The 13,507-nt window shown below is 53.6% G+C and overlaps 1 protein-coding gene across 1 annotated transcript in view; it reads right to left on the bottom strand.

Annotated features, from left to right (window-relative positions):
- Positions 1-97: 97 nt before the first annotated feature.
- The window catches only part of FMNL3 (formin like 3), a 47,927-nt gene continuing 34,517 nt past the window's right edge, over positions 98-13,507 (bottom strand). Inside the window, exons 6-27 of the mRNA XM_063074608.1 lie at positions 12,617-12,769; positions 11,307-11,415; positions 11,056-11,132; positions 10,612-10,705; positions 9,352-9,426; positions 8,628-8,738; positions 8,148-8,297; positions 7,602-7,703; positions 6,303-6,582; positions 5,776-5,844; positions 5,562-5,686; positions 5,159-5,361; positions 3,797-4,031; positions 3,577-3,645; positions 3,386-3,466; positions 3,158-3,287; positions 2,379-2,539; positions 1,947-2,048; positions 1,523-1,615; positions 1,126-1,249; positions 877-993; positions 98-186 (exon numbers count right to left, since the gene is read on the bottom strand). Of these exons, the coding sequence (XP_062930678.1) occupies positions 902-993; positions 1,126-1,249; positions 1,523-1,615; positions 1,947-2,048; positions 2,379-2,539; positions 3,158-3,287; positions 3,386-3,466; positions 3,577-3,645; positions 3,797-4,031; positions 5,159-5,361; positions 5,562-5,686; positions 5,776-5,844; positions 6,303-6,582; positions 7,602-7,703; positions 8,148-8,297; positions 8,628-8,738; positions 9,352-9,426; positions 10,612-10,705; positions 11,056-11,132; positions 11,307-11,415; positions 12,617-12,769 (2,635 nt within the window). The 3' untranslated portion in view covers positions 98-186; positions 877-901. The remainder of the gene's footprint in view (positions 187-876; positions 994-1,125; positions 1,250-1,522; positions 1,616-1,946; positions 2,049-2,378; positions 2,540-3,157; positions 3,288-3,385; positions 3,467-3,576; positions 3,646-3,796; positions 4,032-5,158; positions 5,362-5,561; positions 5,687-5,775; positions 5,845-6,302; positions 6,583-7,601; positions 7,704-8,147; positions 8,298-8,627; positions 8,739-9,351; positions 9,427-10,611; positions 10,706-11,055; positions 11,133-11,306; positions 11,416-12,616; positions 12,770-13,507) is intronic.

Here is a 13,507-nt window from a genome sequence, read left to right as displayed (position 1 = left end):
CAGCCCTCTGCTAGGCCCTTGGCTGATTCCTAGGCTCCAGGTCCACTGGTTGGACTTGCAGGACTCGAATTGAAGTGCTTCTGCCTCCAAGAGGGCCTCAGTGTGGGCCTGGAGCCCGAGGGGGGCCACTCGGTGGTGCAGCACTTCTGACTTGGTGGAGAACAACAATGGGCTGGCAGTGGAGGCCTGTGGGGAAGACAGAGGGCCTGTGAACAGGCAGGGCGGCTGAGCCAGGATAGCACCTTCAGGAGCAGCCCCACAGGCAGGGCCAGGGAGAAGTCAGCTGTGAGGTAGATAAGGGAGCTGAGGTTAGAGGCTTGAGGGGTAGTTGGAGAGATTGCTAGGGTTCTACATTTTCAGAAGAGTGGGGGTGACTAGAGGCTTCTGGGCAGTAGGCAGAAACAGGTAGACTCAGGAAGAGCCAGAATCTGGGAAGAGATCCTAGGCTGACTGGATGTCAGGAAAGAGAGATCAAGGGACATCTGACTGTCCCAAGGGGCAAGCCCTAGGGGGAGACAAAGATAGAGGATCCCCTGGGGCCAGGAATGGAGCCTCAGCCTCTGTGATCAGCACCATAGGTCTGTCTGGTCCTGCCTGCTCTGGCACACCTCTCAACCCTGGCCTGGCAACTCCCTACCCCTTAGGTCTTAGTAGAAGCCAGGACAGCATTAGTGGGAGAGATACCACTTCCCTGAGGGCACATGCAGGAGATAAGTCAAGCTTCTCAGAGCATGGGGCATGCAAGAAGTATGTGCCCTGTCACCAGGAGGCTGCCAGAGAATGGTTCCTACTCATGCAGGAGAGGAGGTTCCTGAGGGCTCCATCAGGAGTCCTGGGAGGTAGGCATGCAGAGGGGGCAGCTGTGGTGCCCAGTACCTTTCAGGGGCCCCAGCCTTGGAGGTTAACAGTTTGACTCATCGTGGTGGGCTGCATCGCAGAAGAAGCGTGAGCCCCGCTTGGCAGTACGAGCCGTGAAAGGGACACTCTTCAGCACTGTGGCCCAGGAGAGAGACACAGTGGTCAGGCTTCATGATGGGTGGGGTTGGAGGAGGGCCCAAAGGGGTTAGGATGGGCTTTGGGAGCTGCGCCCAATGGCCAGGCCCCAAGAAAGGAAAGGGGCCCCACCTGTAATGATGTCCTCAATGGTACCATCCTTCCCCTCATAAACAGGCCGGTGCTCCTTGGCCTGGCGCCGCCTCAACTCTGCAATTAGCTCCTGCTGTTGCCACTTGTTCCGCTGGGATGGGGTCTAGGGCCAAGCATTTGGAGGGAGAGGGAAGTCATTACTAACCTAACATGGAGCTGGTTCCTGCCCCAAGATGATGCAGTCTGAGGCCCCTGATTGTGCACTGCTAGGAATCTGCCTCCCAAATCCCCTCTCCCAATCCCTCTGGACACTAGCCCTCAAGCCCTCTGGGTGGTCTGTCTACTCCAGTTTTCCATCTCCTCTAACTTTGTGCTCCTGCCAGCCCCAGTCCTTTACCCTATCTTCCTCTAGGCCCCAGCTCTTGGTCCCACCCACCTTGGCATCCAGTTTCTTGGCTTCCTGAGCCAGCTGCTTCTCCCGCATTACCTCCTCCTGCTTCTTGCGGGCTTCATTCTCTTGTTCTGCTTCCTAAGAACCGTGGAAGGTGGGTTGGGGGTGAGGTTCACACAGGCTGTGAGGGGAGGGGCTAACAGGGTGGAGAGTGGGTGGCAGTGGGACCAGCTAACCCCAGGTGACCACCCTCTGGAGGGGCACTTCCTGCCCCAAACAATGACAGGAAGGGCCTGGGCCCCCACCCTGCCCACCAGTTCACAGTGAAGAGGCCTGTCGCCAGCTTCCATTGCTCCCTCCCCAGGACTCAGAGGAGTCAGAAAAGGCCAATACTTGAAGCTTAGCCCCCCTGCCCCCAACCAGTTTTCTCTCAGCCAAACTCCTCTTTAAAAGCCTCCCTTATGCATACCTTGTAAGAACGAATGAATCGGACAAATACTGGGAAGAATACAGAAGGAGGTGTGGTCTTAGGACTCTCGCCAAAGTAGCGCACAACTGCATTGTAGGCCTCCTGGGGAAGGGGTGGGCAGAAGGGGTCAGCCTGGTGGGAAGGAGAAGCCCAGCTCCCACACCAGGGACAAGAGGCCTGCAGAAAAGAGAGCCCACGGCCAAAGGGAGGAAAACCAACCACCCTGAACTCCTGTGAGCTGGAGAGAACCTGGGGCTCCCAAAGCTCCCAAGAGTGCATGTTTCTAGTGGCAGCTTCCTACCACCCCCAAAGCCCTCTCTCCCCCCACATACTGTCAGCCAGCTGCTTGATAAAGAACCAGAACTCGGCCCACTGAGAGGGTCCTGGTGTCTTGGCCCTGGCTGCTCCCACCCATCCCCACCCTGTGCTTGCCTCAGCCGTCTTGGCGTCACGCTGGAGTTTGTCCAGTTTGCCTTCATTGGTGCTGAGAAAGTTCCGAAGGACGCTGTTGTCATGTATGCTGCACTCCCGCCGAATCAGCTCCATGCCCCGGCCCAGCTCCTTCACATCTAGCAGCACATTCTCCAGGGACACTGTTGTTACCAGAGGCCTGGCTGAGGCCTGCTTAGGGCTTGGCATACCCACCTCCCAACCCAGGGTTACAGCAAACTCTGGCCCTGCCCCACTCAGCATGGACTCACTCAGGTTCACACACCCCTACTGACAAAGAAGTGCACACCAATCTGGCTGAGCTCTCACAGGGACAAGGGAAGGGAATGGAGACTGGGTAGCAAAGGAAGGCAAGCCACAGACTGCTGGCCTCCAAAATGGAGCTGCCTTGGGCCTACCCCAGTTTTCATGGGTGGGGCAGAAATAACAGTTACCTCATGTCTTTAGAGGGCTTTATGGTTTTTCTAAGCACCTCACATACATTGTATAAAAATGCAGAGTTTCCAAGGCCAGCTTGAGGGAGTGGGGAGTAAAAAGCCACTGCCCCCTTCCTGTTCTTGCTCCTGCTGTACCTAGCTGGGAAGGGCTCGGCCAGGCCTAGGTAGCCCCCGTTCATGGCTCCAAAGGAAAGCTTTGAAGTGGTCACAAAGAAGGTAACAAAGGGCAGAAGCAAATACAGCCAGTGTTCCTCTTCCTCATAGCTTCCTGGGATTGTCCTGGGCTGGATGTGAGGGCAGGCACAGGGGCCAGGCTCCACTCACCTGCTGCAGCCTTCTCCACAAAGTGCAGCTCATGCCAGAAGTTAGCCAGGTCTGGGTATTTCTCCTTCACTGTCAAGGCGATGAAATGCAGCAATGTCATCTTCCGGTCAGTGGATTTGGTATCTAGCAGCTGGAAGAAAGGGTGGAGGTAATATGAGAGAGCTAAACACGGTAGCTCCGCAACCGCTGTCCCCAGGCTTCCTGGCCCATGTTGCCCCACCATCTTACCAGATCCAGGCTCTGGAGCTTGAAGCCATACACAGCTCCCCGCTTGCTGCTGTTCATGTAGTTCCCCAGTGCAAGTATGATCTGTCCAAAAGACGCATGGGAGGCAGCTCAGGCCTTTCTCTCCATAGAGCCCCAGGTCCCCACTGAGGACATGGGAACCACCAGCACCCCCATTCCCAACCTCTCCCCACCTCCAACATCTGCTTCAGCTTCTGTGAGGACTTGACGGAGGCAGAGGCTGCAATGATGGCATTGAGTTGCTGAAAGGTGAGATGAATGCTTGAGTATCCCCAGGCTGAGATGGGGTAAAGTCAGGGAGGGGCTGGAAGGACTGGCAGGGTGGGGAGGTGACTAGCTGGTGAAGAGTGGAGGGGCAGCTGTAGAGGACCATGATTTGGGCAGGGGCTGTACCGGTGTGAGCATCTGCAGGTTGTCCTGGAAGTTGCCCAGGAAGGCCATGCCAGCCATTCGCTGGGTCAGCCGCTCCACCTTGCTAAAGAGCAGCATGAAGCGGTCCTCAGCAGCCAACTCCTCCAGGGGCTGCCGCTCACGCTCATACTGCCGCAGCAGCTTCACCTCAGCCTCTGTGGGCAGGAAGCGCATCAGGCACTCCACGAAGTCCACAGGTAGAGTCTGCAGGTCAAACCTGTGTAGGAGGGAGGGACTACCTCAGGTCTCGCATTTGCCCACATTTTCCCTCATCCCTTTTATTCTCCAGCTCCTCGAAGGACTGGGCATGGGAGACTGCACAGAGGACTCATTGCTTCATCTGTCATAGTGCCAGCTACAATCCTGAGGGAACATTCCCAGCTCCTATTTAAAAGCCCTTTGGGGGCCGGCCTGTGGCTCACTCGGAAGAGTGTGGTGCTGATAACACCAAGGCCCAGGGTTCGGATCCCTATATAGGGATGGCCAGTTAGCTCACTTGGGAGAGCGTGGTGCTGACAACACCAAGTCAAGGGCTAAGATCCCCTCACCAGTCATCTTTTAAAAAATAAAAATAAAAAAAATAAAAGCCCTTTGGGCCAGCCCGTGGCTCACTTGGGAGAGTGCGGTGCTGATAACACCAAGGCCACAGGTTCGGATCCCTATATAGGGATGGCCGGTTAGCTCACTTGGGAGAGTATGGTGCTGACGACACCAAGTCAAGGGTTAAGATCCCTTTACTGGTCATCTTTAAAATGAATAAATAAATAAATAAAAGCCCTTCAATGTCTTCCTTCTGCACCTATGGTGACATCCAAATACCTGAGCATGGCTTAGGAGGCTAGGCCTGCAAGACTTCTACTCACCTCTCTACCTGCCTCTCCTACTGCCTTCTCTACACTAAAGCCAGATCCAATTTTCAGTAACCCAAGGCATCATGCTTCTCCCTCCAGGCCCTGAACTGGACTAACTCACATGCTTCCTTCAGGTCCCAGTTTATACATCATCTGCTCTGGGAAGCCTGCCTTGATCACCAAGCTCAGCTATGTTGCCCTCCTTGTTGTCCCAAAGGTGCTTGTTCCTCTGCCATCTTGGTGATATCACTCAGTGTTACTGCATTGTTCCCATTAGACTGGGAGCTCCTTGGGCGGAGGTCTGGGCTGAATATCTGGCACCTCACACAGTGCCTGGCACAAAGCACGGATGTAGTAAGTTCTGGCCAAGCCAGTGGGTAACTGAGGGGTGTGAGGGAGTTCTGTCAGAAGCCCTGGAACCTAATGAAAGCCAGGCTTTTGGGTGGAGAACTGGGTTGCCAGCTGGCCAGGGCCAGGTCAGTGGGAGCCTCACGTGTGGATGGCCCTGCAGATCTCCTCAGCTGAGCGGCCAGCCTTGCGTAGGGTGATGGCTAGGTTCTTGGCACGATTGGCTTCCAACAGGGTCACCTTGCTGGCAGCCTTTTGTGCTGTCTTGTTCTTGGAGCAGATGAGGTCAAGGGCTGGGCCCTGGGCTTTCGTCTTGAACAATTCTTCAAATTTGTCCAGGTCCAGGTCCTGGCAGGAGCAGATGAGAAGGGAAAATGCTGTGGCTTCATACAATTAGCAGACCCTCGGCAGCAGGCCAAGCATTGGGACAGTTCTGGTTCACAGAGCTGACCCTGGCCCCACCCTGTCTGAGGGTTTTTCCAAGGCCAGGAGATCTGCTAAAAGGGCAACCTGGTCCCCAGCCTCCAACCCCACCCAGGCCCTGTTACCTCCAAGATCTTCTCATCATCAAGTTCACTGAAGACAGTGCCGCTGATCTGGTTGGGTTTCAGTGCTGTCCAGTTGAAGACAGGCAGCCGGAACTTGGTCTTGATAGGCTTCTTAATGCGAATGGCTAGTTTGGAAGGAGGGTTAGTGAGGCAGGGGACAAGGACACACTCCCCTGGTCCCACCAGCCCCACTCAGAGCCCTGAGGACACTCACCTGACAGGCCCACTGTTAATACCACAGAGGGAGCAGCACCAGGGAGAGGTGGAGCTGGGGGACACTTGCCTGAGGGAAGAAGAAATGGCACAGTGCGCCAGAGGTCAAGAGACTTCACAGGCTGCCCTCCCCTCTGCCTGCCCCACCTGTCCTTAAAGACTCCTAGGGAAGGAGGCTGCATGAACTCTGCTCAAGCCACTCCCAGGAGTCCTAACTAGGGGCAGTTCTTGCTAGTCTCTGACCTAGTTTCTCTAGCTATAGTCTGAGCCCTCTCTTTGGCCGCCTTCAGAGAAATAAGGAGCAGCATCTTTATGATGCTTAAAAATCTACCCTTGAGCATCCCTTTGCAGTAACCTGAGCGTCCTCAGATTCTAGCCCTCGCTCAGCTCTCTCTCACCCTGACTTTATATCCTCCCAGCCCTCAATTGATACATATTCCCAGCCTTCTCCCTGAGAAAGACACTGCTGACTAGGGTTTTGGTCCCCACAATGAGCTGCCTGTCCCAGCTCCCAGGGGTCCTGGTTACCTGGTAATGGGGGAGCTGGAGGGGGCAAAGGAGGAGCCGGCGGTGGAGGCAGAGGTAGGGCCTCCTCAGGGGGCAGGGCTGGAGCGAAGAGGTCCACGTCAGAGGGTGGTATGCCTTCACTCAGCTCTGCAGGGCCTACCCTGGCCAGGGCCTCACTGCCCATGGACTCCAGGCCCCGGGCACTTGGCTCCAAGTGGCATCGGCGCTGGAAGGCCTCCTCTTTCTCTTTAATGAGCCTCCGCAGGGTGTGCACCTGGTGGCTTGTGTTCTCGTATGTCTCCTATCAGGCAGGCAGCACCATTAAGGGAAGAACGGGCTGAAGGCACGGTAATCATTGCCCCTAGGAGTAAGAATTCCTACCCAAATGTCTCTCAACTAGGGTCTCTCTGAGGGTGTTCAGAGGCTCAGAGTGGCAGAAATCCATGTGGGAGAACAGGGGAAAATGGAAGGCAGCAGAACAAAAGAGGTGAGCAGAAGAACCAGCCTGCCTCCACTGGCACCCTGAAATGTCCTCTCTGCTCCAGCTTATTCTTACTCCATGGGCCCCTCAAGGCCCAGGTGAAAGACTGCCCCTGTGAAACCTTCCTTGATCCACCACCAGTTTGACACAGCTCCTCTCTCCCCACAGCCCTTTGGGCCTCATTATTGCTTTTACTTCATTTGGCCTTATGTAATTGCTCAATTGGAAGCCCCCTATGGACAAGACCCTGTCTTAGCATTTCTGTATCCACCGTAGCTCCCAATACGATGCTTCACAGGGTCTGGGCAGATATGTATTGAACTCAACAGAGCCAGCATAAATTGTATTCTGGAAAAAAATGTAGGCTGGGGCATGATTTTATAACTAACAAAAAGTTAAGTGAGGGGACAGAGACTAAAATATGAGGAGCCCCTACTCCCCCAATTTAGGATACCTAGTAGATATCTTAATAAATGGAGTACCTGGTCTACTCTGACCCTGCTCATTAAGCAGGGCTAGGGAAGCATGTGGAGGTGCAGAAGAGGAAAAAGCAATGGGATGGCTGGTAGGAGGAGTGCTGGACTGGGACTCCTGAGGTGCCCGTGGGCGCTCCATCTGCTCCCACCCTCTTCTGTATGTGTCTGGCCTATTCTGGCTTCAGCTGTCCTCTCTAACTAAAAATTGGGGTAAAATCATCAGCCCACCTCATCTGAGTGCCTTAAGCATGAATCAAGATTTGGATCCTAGAGGAGCTGACCTGACTCAGGAAAGAAAAGCCAGATCCCAAGGCACCAGAGCCCAGGATTGTTAGGGATTCCCTTCCCCAGAGTACTTGGTACCTTGATGCTCTCTAGCTCCTTCTCCCGCTGTAGCAGCTGCTTCTCCAGCTCTGCCACCCGCATCATGTTTTCATTTTCTAGGTCCAGAAGCTTCTCCGTGAGCTGCAGGACAGGAAGGGCAGGTTTGGGGCTGGCCCTAAAGCCTAGGTATTCAGCACATCCTGAACCCTAGTGAGGACCCGGGCCGAACCCCTGCACGCAGAGCCTCAAAGACAGTTTGGTCAAGTGGCTTATCTACACCACTCCCATGGGCCCAGGGTCTGACACCACATGAAACAGCAACGGATACAAGGCAAATGGCCACATTCTGACTTTCTCAAGCCTGAGGTCACCTCATGCCAGCCCTGGAGGTCAGTGTGTATTCCAATCAGTGGATGATCCAGTGGTTCAGGCCAGAACATGCCCTAGAGAGCCCTGGTGGGTTCGAAAGCCTTCCTGGGGCTCAATCTGGAGGGAAGTGGGTCAATGCAGCATTCCCTCAACAGTGGGTGTCCCATCCTCCTCCACACCCCACATGGCTCCAGAAGACAACAGAAAACTACCTACGTGGGACACATGCTCCTCCAGCTCCTCTACCTTCTCCAGGGCTACATTCTTGGTCTCAGCATCCTCCAGCAAACCCCCCACATCAAACACATTGTCCAGGTATGCCTGAATCTGCACCTGCAGCTTCTCACTCTCCGTGTGTCTTGACTTCTGGGAGAAGACCAGAGAAAGTAGTAGTTGGGCATTAAGTCAAGGGAGCCTCCTGAGAGAAACTTAATCCTCATCACCTTTCACAACCATGTCCTAGAGCATAAAGCCCAAGGAGTTCCTGTGGTTGGTCACATAAGATTTTTGCCCCTATGGAGCTGCCTGACTGGGGACCCCTCGGTGGGAGGCCCTGAGTCCCAGGCCACAGAAGACTGGCAGAGTTCTAGGAGCACGCACGACTAGGCTCTTATTAAAGAAAAACCCTTTGCGATATGGCTAAGTTGGTCCTCTACCCCAAAGTGCTTCACCTTAACAGAATCCCAGCTAGCTCACCTGTAGAAATTCCTCCAGCCCCAGCTTGGTAAACTCATACTGTAGGTGGACCCGGAAGTTCATGTCCTCCACTGAGTGCACCACAATGTTGATGAACTGCATGCAGGCCACCTGGGGTAGAGACAGTCCAGAGAGGCAGAGACAGGAAGGGCAGAGAAGGGGGCCAGGAGACAGTGAGGATAGGCAGCTGTTAGAATATCATCATCAGGTTGATAATCAAAAGGAGTGAATAAGGAAGCTAAGTCTTTAGGAGGACAATAAGAGTATTTTAACTTTAAAAATGTCAGATTTAATATTTAGTGTATAAAGACAAGTAAATTACATGAAAAATAGATGTAAATGAAGATATAGCTCTCTGATTTCCCTTGTACATGAGCAGGTATTTCTTGACAACCCTACCTTGCTGAAGAACTGGACTAAAGGGAAGAAGAGATGTTAGAGGAAGAGCTTGGGAAAGAGAAGGCAGCTCAGAAAGGATCCAAATCAAGGATGAAAAGGCCACAGAAAAGGAGGAAAGGAGGTAGACCTGATACACACAAATGAAATTGTCCTGAAGTTTCTCAAAGCTCTCTGTGGTGAGCTTGTGGACAAGGAACATTTATTGAGAGAGAGAATCATTCTGGGTTCTACATGGAATATCAAAATACACTGTCGGCCTGGTATCTGCTCTCAAGGAGCAAACAGCCCTGCTGGGCATGCGCCTGACCTAGGTCCAGTTCCTCACCATGAAGTCGATGTTGCTGTCCTCATTCCGGAAATACTCCATCAGCTTCTCAAAGCGGTGCAGCTCCTTGCATACCTGAATGAGCAAACTCTCAGTGAAAGGATCTGCCCCATGCAGAATCCAAGCCCCTGAGTCCTGGTTTCAGGAACATCATGGCAAAAGGACTGGTTCAGACCAAGTTTAACTACAACTCTGTCTATGAAATGAACCATTCTGGACACTATAGAAGAAAACCTGGGACTGGGTCTCTGGTCCCCCACCAACTTGCTAAGAAGGCTCAACAGAGCCTTAGGCTGGGCTTCAGATGCCTCTGAGGGTAGGCCAAGAAGAAACACAGGAGTCTGATGCTGCTAAGTTATTAGCACAGGAGGAAGGGAGTCAAACCATGGCTAACGCAGGAGGCCGAGGTCCTAGCGGGGATGCAGGGGAGGGGCCAGTATGCAGGAAAGCCCTCTGCTGAGAGGGATCCAGAGGCTCGTCTGAGCCTCTGGGCTTCAAGGAGGAAGAGCCATTTCCTGGTTTGAACAATGGATGCTAGGGAAGAGGTCCAAAGAGGAGGAAGGGGTGGGACCAGCAGCTGTGGCTGGATGTCGAGGAATCCTATGTTTAAGCAGATAGGGGTTTCAGAGCCAGGCCCAGAGGCTGGGGAAATTCCACATAGGAGCTCTCTCCCCTCTTACTAATAACACCCAGGAGACATCCTTGCTCACCTTCTCCTCCCTCTGTAAACACATCTGCTTTGGGTTTTACCGGTGGGTTTACTGCATCAGAACCACCTCTGGAGTCTCTCTTTTTTTTTAGAATTGGCTGTTATGGTGATCCTAACCCTTGACTTTTGGTGTTATAACACTGCGCTCTAACCAACTGAGCTAATCGGCCTGGAGAGTTTCTTAAAGTATACATACCCAGGCCTCCAGTAGGCCTAGGGTGGGGCACAGGGATCTCAGATGATTCTTTCTGATGCATGGCCAAGTTAGGACCACTGGACCACAGCACTCAGCTATTTGAGGGCATCCTTCACTGGCCAATCAGGGGGTCTCCCAGCACAAGATCCAGTAAAACTGAAGTTCTGGTTTTGGTTTTAAAAAAGTGTGTGTGGAGGGGACATGGTTGATGTGGAGAGGGAGGTGAGGGGCAGACTGCTTAGCTAAGTACTGGAATGTTAAGATCACTGGAAATCACAGGAAATGGTGCTTACCTTACCTAGCTCCCCACCTTCTCCCCTGCAAATACACAAACATGTGAAGGCAGAAGACTGACCTCTTTGAAATTGTCAAAGGCAGCAAGGATGATCTCGTGACCTCCCCGCACCAGACACACAGCTGCTAGGAGCTCCAAGACAAGGGCTTTAGTCCTAAGGGGTGAAAGAGGAAGATCAGCACCCTAACTCCCCATCCCAGCCACACAACAGCTCACTTCCGTGACTGGGCGAGTCCTTTCGGAGAGTGGAGATAGCCTCAGTGGTGAGGATACAGGGTGGATTTGGGAAAGATGGCAGTAGAAGAAAGGCTTGCTCCTTCAATAAGCTGTGCAAAGAGGGAAGCCATGGACACTCCTCCAGCAAAGGTGAGGGGGACAAACCAAGGCTCTGACTCTGGTTACAGGACCTCAAGGCCAGGCAGAACTTCTTATCAGAGACAAGTGGAGCCCAAATCTCCAGAGCCCTGGGCAGAGTAGAGAGGAAAGGGGAGATAGGGAACTCACCTTGGATTCTTGTTGTTGAGGCTGAGTGCAATCTCATTGACAGCATGGGGGTGGGACATGACCAGATTGAATCCATACTGCAGGGGAAAGAACAGAAGGAGGGGACCTTGATGGTAGGGAAGGGAGAGCCCAGCTAGGTCTTCTTGGCTGTAGCCCCACCAGAAAACCTGTCTTTTACAAGCTGGTGCCCTCCTAGCTCTCCTGGTTAGGCAGAAGAGGTAGAGCACCCATGGCTGGTGCTGCCCCCTTACCTGATAGTTCATGATGGCTCTGAGACAAAGGATGCAGACGTGGACATCATCCTTCTGGCTCACCAGGCGGGAGTTCTTCAAGGCCCTGCGCCCAGGGAGAGTGCTATACCTGGGGGAGAGGGACCAGGCAGTCAGGTGGGAGCTGAGGCTGCTGTGATGTGCCTAGGAGCACTCACCATCACCCAGACAGTGCTGCCCCTTAGTGGAGGCAGAAAAGAGGGAAAGAAGATGTACCAACAGCCAAGAGAGACAGGGTGTAAATGGCAGAGCAGTCAGCCTGTTTTCACCTACCTGGACAGGCTTTTGTCAGCAACTACCCAGGATTCCAGCTTTACAACCAGTGCCCAAACCATGCATACCCTAGATATCCTCCAAAACACAGTAGTTGTATAGGCCTTCCTAGTCCTTGGATGGGTCCAGAGAGACATTCATCTGAGCCTTCCCTCATCTTCCACACATTCTGTGGGTCAGGAGCATCTTGGCTGTCATCCCACTTCTATGTCCCAGAAAAGGCAGAGAAGATTCCCAAAGGCTTCAGGAGGGCCAGGAGGCTATGTCTGGCTTGCACCACCCCTCCACCCCTTCCGTGATGTTTCATGAAAATAAGAGGAAGCACATATTGTGCTTGTGCATGACTAGAATGATCAGCACTATCAGACAGATAAAACCCAAAGGAGACTAGGAGAAAAGCATGGCCATGAAAGAGACAGAGGCCAAGGAAAGGGCCAGAGGACTCAAAGAAAAGCCTCCCAGAGTAGGAAGGGGCTCTGAGAAGTCATTCAGTCCATCCGCCTACCTTCAGGCAGGATGGCTCTTAAGACATTGCAGACAAATGAACACGTTGCAGCCTTGGAGAGAAAAGGCCTAAAGGAAGAAGCGAAGGGAAGGCGAGGGGCGGCAGGTTGGGTGGGAGCTGGTCTCCAAGCAGCTGATGGGGCAGAATGAAGAGCTAGAGGGAAACAGACATAGGACAGGAGTTGTGTGAGACATACTCTGCTCAAGAGACCCTGGAGGAATGGCAGAGTGACAGTGAGAAATGGAGGGGCCCCCAGAGAAGGGGGTGGAGGGGGTGGGCTGCACCCCGGGTGGGGTGGGCTCAGCTGAGAACCATGTACTTACCCAGGACAGACTGCTGGGCAGAGTCAAGGAGACAGAGAGGACAGACCAGAGACAGACTGGCAGGCAGAGGGCAAGAGAGCTGAGCCTGGAAGCGAGAGTGGAGGGAGGAGCATGAGCACTCACCACTTTTAACTGAGACCTGGACTGGGGGCTAGGGTGGGAGGCAGCGGGCTGAGCGAGAGCACACATACCGGAGCACAGACTGGCGCGCAGAGCGAGCGAGGCTGTTGGTGAAGGGGGCCGACAGGGCGCTGGGCGGCTGCAGGTCCTCAATCGACCTGCTCCAGGACCGGAGCTTGTCAAATGCACCATCGTCACCACTCTCCAGACCCTCAAAGTCAAACCTGGAGCAGGAAAGGACACACATGCGCACATACAGGCACATACACAGAAGAAATTCAGTGCCAAGGCTCCCAGCGATCCCACCCCTACCCTTCAGGCCTCTAGGGCAACACAAAGCAAGGGCAGCAAGAAGGGAAAGCACAATTGGGCAGCAGAGACTCGACCATTGTGGGGAGAGCCACCAACACAGGACAGGGGCAGAGTAGGCACAGGCAGCTACTGAGAGAGAGATTGGAGGAGGTGGGAGGCTGCCAAGGTCAACTCCTCTGTTCCCCACCAGCCAGGTGACACCAGGAAGAGTGGCCTCTCCATTGGGAGCTGGCAGTCTTTCTGCACTCCTAGACTTAGATGGGACATCTCAAAGAATTTGCCCCCCAGAGAGAATGGTGGGGAATGGGCCAACTGCAGGTCTTGCTAGTTGGCAAATGGCTGTGGCCACAGGGCCTCTCAGTGCCCCAAGGGAGCCCAGTTGGTTCTGGATTGGGCAGGTCTGAACAGCAAACCCAGAGTGGGATAGTCCTTCATGTTTAGGAGGAATACCACCACCCCATCTTAGCACTGGGTTTTAGTGGCCAACTATTCTATAGTTCTGGCAACTTGAGGTTTCTAGGTTTTTCTGATATAGAGGCTTCCCTGGAGGAAGGTTGAGAGTGTGGACTGGGGTCCTGCAGTCTAGCCCCTGCAGGAGTTAGGATGGTTTGTTTGTTTGTTACTTCCTGCTTCTTGGACTAGATGTCTCC

Source organism: Cynocephalus volans, chromosome 12 (genome assembly GCF_027409185.1).
Source record: "Cynocephalus volans isolate mCynVol1 chromosome 12, mCynVol1.pri, whole genome shotgun sequence".
In the NCBI taxonomy this organism is placed as follows: Eukaryota; Metazoa; Chordata; class Mammalia; order Dermoptera; family Cynocephalidae; genus Cynocephalus; species Cynocephalus volans.
Note: the sequence above shows the minus strand (reverse complement) of the source record. Positions and strands in the feature narration are given on the sequence as shown.